General features: G+C 36.8%; 1 protein-coding gene across 1 annotated transcript in view; it reads right to left on the bottom strand.

Annotated features, from left to right (window-relative positions):
- DSCAM (DS cell adhesion molecule) overlaps window positions 1-4,149 on the bottom strand; it is a 370,474-nt gene that overhangs the window by 134,516 nt on the left and 231,809 nt on the right. Inside the window, exon 9 of the mRNA XM_042867346.1 lies at window positions 3,165-3,338. Within this exon, the coding sequence (XP_042723280.1) occupies window positions 3,165-3,338 (174 nt within the window). The remainder of the gene's footprint in view (window positions 1-3,164; window positions 3,339-4,149) is intronic.

Here is a 4,149-nt window from a genome sequence, read left to right as displayed (position 1 = left end):
CTTTGGAGTTTCTTTATATGATTTGGTGCAAGGATTTTGCACCATAATCACGTCACCAGGAATGGGGATCCAAGTATACCTGAAGTCCATCATGGCATATTTCCACTGAAGTCGCTTCCTAACACAGCTTGCTCTTAATGTGTGTTTAATTACAGTTAGAGCTGTGCTTCTTCTATGCCAGCACCAACACACTAACAGCATCTGCTCTAATAGCCATGCTGGGAACAGTACGTGTGTTAGTAGATGTGTGAGGGAGTACAGACACGTGATTGCCTGCTATCTCAGAGCCAGAGGGCTTTTCATTAGATTCAAACAGCAACTGACTCTCCAGGGAAGCTCCTGCTCTTATTTGATAAGAGATGCTCTTTTATCACACATGAAACTGCATGCAGTGATCAGACAGGCAGTGTGCATAGCTGCCAACCAGAGGAAAGCTGTTTTTCTATAGCATATTACAGCAGTGCATCACTACCACAGCTGAAGATTGGCCCAGAAATGCCCAGTTATGGAAGCCACAGAAGCTGGAACTTCAATGGACCCACCGAAGAAATATGTAATTAAAGTACTTGCTTGAGAGGTTTGGAATATCATGAAATATCGTGGGTTTTTTTTCTGGAGAAAACACAGCTAGTTTGATAAATGAGAGTGGAGGTTCTGGGGTCTGCAAATATAGTAGGGTTGATACTCTTCCTTTCTTTAGCTATCATTCTCTGACACTATTACAAATGAACACCTCTAAACATTTGTGGTCTTACAGATAGCTCTCCAATGGAGAAAAAGTTGGCTTTTCTTTACTTTCAGAAATATATACTTATTATTATTTCTAAGGGCAATAATTTTGTCAAGCCAGTTATCATCTCAAAACTGCAAGGAAATCAGTCAATCTTCAAGTATCCTGTAAGCATGAATGTGAATGGCGTGGGGGTTTTCTTCAACACTTTTCAAAAAGGTCACCTAAGAACCTGGTGCACTGGAGTGCCAATGGGTTCTTTTTCTCTTCAGTAAGAAATTATATTTTATTTTCTTTTCTCATAATCTTTCCTCTATATTCTAAGCCATGTTCACACTTGGAGTTACAGCTAACATGAACCTAAAAACTAGATTGTTTTGTTTTTTATGCTTAGAAATTGCAGGCAGGCTGAGGTTATGTATAAACTCCAGATTTAATAGAATGTTTGTATTTTCTGAAAGTTATCTGTCAATGGTTGAGTCAAAATGAGTACTGTTAAATTATATATAATATCTTGTACTGTGGTATCTACTGCAACTGTACCAACTGTACCAATTGTATTTATGTGTTGTATCTTAAGAATTGATTTTTTTTTAATCTCTTTATTATTATTATTATTATTATTTACAAGGTTCTTAAGAGTTGCTGTTGGCATTTCTTCTGTTTCTCAGGTTTTTTTGGGTTTTTTTTGTCCTTTGATCAATTTTTTTTTTACTTCTCCTTCATTATTCAACTGTATCTAATAAACAGGATATAAATTTTTGAAATGAGATGTGAACCCAGGCATGCCCAACCAACCCATGGCCTGCAGACCACTTGCACTCAGCTCAGCTGGTAGTGCGGTCCACACCCCCCACTGCTGCATCATCATGGCAGCAGCTTTGCCCCATCAGGCAGCCCAGCTTATCCCTGGGACATGGAGAGGGCACAGTGCAGTACTGATAAATAATACAGCACTGTGGTTAATTTGCAAGGAAATAAAATATTACAATTTGAAAAGACACTGTATTCAGAAACACGCTGCCAAATTCGATTCATATCAATGACTTCATAAAGACAAAATAGCTGAACTGAAAGGAGTCTGTAACCTCAACAAAATATGTTTTCAAGAAAGTTAAAACTCAAATGGACTCTGTTATAAAAGCTAGTTATGTGGCAGAAATATTGAGTGCAAAAAAATCAAAATGATGATGGTGAGTTTGTTAGGCAGTGTATTGAAAGCACAACAGATATAATGTGTCCTAATAAGAAAACAGAATTTTCTAAAATCAGTTTGTCTCACTATTCTATAGGCAGGTGAACTGAAGAAAAAGGAAAATCTATCAAAAAAATTTTGGAGAGTAAAGTTGCTAATCTCAAATTTTATGCTTTGGCAATAGATGAAAAAACTGATGCTACGGATACGGCTCAACTTGCCATTTTTGTTAGAGGTACTAATAAAGAATACAGTATCACTGAAGAAATGGTTTATTTGGTGCTACTGAAAGACACAACTAAATCTCTTGATATGTATGAAGCACTAAAACAATACATTTAAGCGATTTTCTTTAACTTTTGTCAATTTATCTGATGTAGCTACTGATGGTGACCCGGTAATGGTTGGTAAAAAAAAAAAGTATGGGTGCTGATTATGAGGTGGTTTACTTTTCTGAAGGAAGATGGCAAAGTTGGGGTAAAATGCTAAAAAGGCTTTGCGAAGTAAAATCAAGTCCTTTATGGAATCAAAAGGAAAATTCGTGCCAGAACATGAAGATTAAAAATGGCTCACAGATTTAGTATTTTTGGTGGATTTGTCTGCTCATTTGAATGAGTTAAACATGTGCCGTCAAGATGAAAGTTACTTCATCTGCGCTATATTTCAGACATAACAGCATTTGAAATGAAACTAAAATTATGGTAAGCTCAAGTCATGGCAAATAACGTCATGCATTTTGATTGATAATAAAAAAAAACAGTCCTGCGAACAATGAAGAAGATGCAGCCATTTTTTCCATTTTGATTAAAAAAATACATATTATTATTATTTTTTTAAATTTAAACATCCCGCTAGTTTTATGTTTTTGTTGCTCTGTTTTTATGTTCTAATAAAAATATATATTAAAAAATAAGTTTTGTTGCTTATTTACAATAGGTTTAATGCACATTTTATATCTGGCCCATTGCAATTCCTGTTTGCTCAATGCAGCCCAGGCAAGCTGAAAGGATTAACCGTGTGTTAACCCTTCATGCCTTTAAATCTCCTTTTGTCCTTTTAGTATGTAATATGTCTTCTTAACCATACTGACCTTCCACGTGCTAGCACATGCAGATGAATAACAGTGAGAAATTAGAAACAACAAAAACAACTTCCCTCATCTAACCTAAGGATGCAATATGCAAGCCCTTGTCACTTAATGGTAATATCTGGATCACAGAGAAGTGTTTTAGTTCTTACTTTTAACAGTGAGGTACATGGACTTGCTGACGTCTGCTCCCACATCATTGCTGACCTTGCAGAGGTAGTATCCACTGTCTTCTTCTAGCACATGTTTAATCAGCAAGGAACCATTTGTGAGAAGCTGGATACGACCGTTCAGTGCAATTGGCTGGAACTGAGGAACCCCGGCACCTATAGCAGGACCAATGCAAAAACAGATTAGCTAGGAAAGAAATGGTTTCATGTTTCTTTTTTTCTTTATGAAATAAGGAAGAAACTACTGCCTCCTGTTCTTAGAGACACAATTCAATTACAATACAAACAGTTCTGGTATCGCTGGAAGAAACTGATTGTTTCTTTGCCAAAACTGAATTCATTAAATGGAATGAAGAAAAGCTTTTGGAATATAAGGGTAACAATATTTGTTCATGTTAAATGGAATAAAAAGAGCAGAAAGCAGGAGCGAAAGAACCAGGAAGGGGGAGAGAGAAAATGAAAGAGATTTTCAGACAGCTCATGGGTAAAAAAGCACATTTGTTGTACATTTAGAGGCTAATAAATTATTGACAATTACAGCTGAACAGTCATACAAATATGCATCCCTTATGCATACACCAGATTAATTTCTTATGACTAAAAGGCATGTTTGTTGTAGTAAACATGGAATACTCAAGGGACCTTTAGGACCTTGTTTGCTGAACTCTGGGTAACATGGGAAAACACATCAAAGACTGTGTTGCTTGTTTCCTCCTATAGCTGACTGATGACACATCACATGTCTATTCTGCCATGTTCTGGAGCCAATATTCATTCAGATTTATTAAGAAAAAAGATTGATAGAGAAAGGAAGGAAGGAAGGAAGGAAGGAAGGAAGGAAGGAAGGAAGGAAGGAAGGAAGGAAGGAAGGAAGGAAGGAAGGAAGGAAGGAAGGAAGGAAGGAAGGAAGGAAGGAAGGAAGGAAGGAAGGAAGGAAGGAAGGAAGGAAGGAAGGAAGGAAGGAAGG

This window comes from Lagopus leucura, unplaced genomic scaffold (assembly GCF_019238085.1).
Source record: "Lagopus leucura isolate 7727_CA_CO unplaced genomic scaffold, USGS_WTPT01 Super-Scaffold_100001, whole genome shotgun sequence".
In the NCBI taxonomy this organism is placed as follows: domain Eukaryota; kingdom Metazoa; phylum Chordata; class Aves; order Galliformes; family Phasianidae; genus Lagopus; species Lagopus leucura.
Note: the sequence above shows the minus strand (reverse complement) of the source record. Positions and strands in the feature narration are given on the sequence as shown.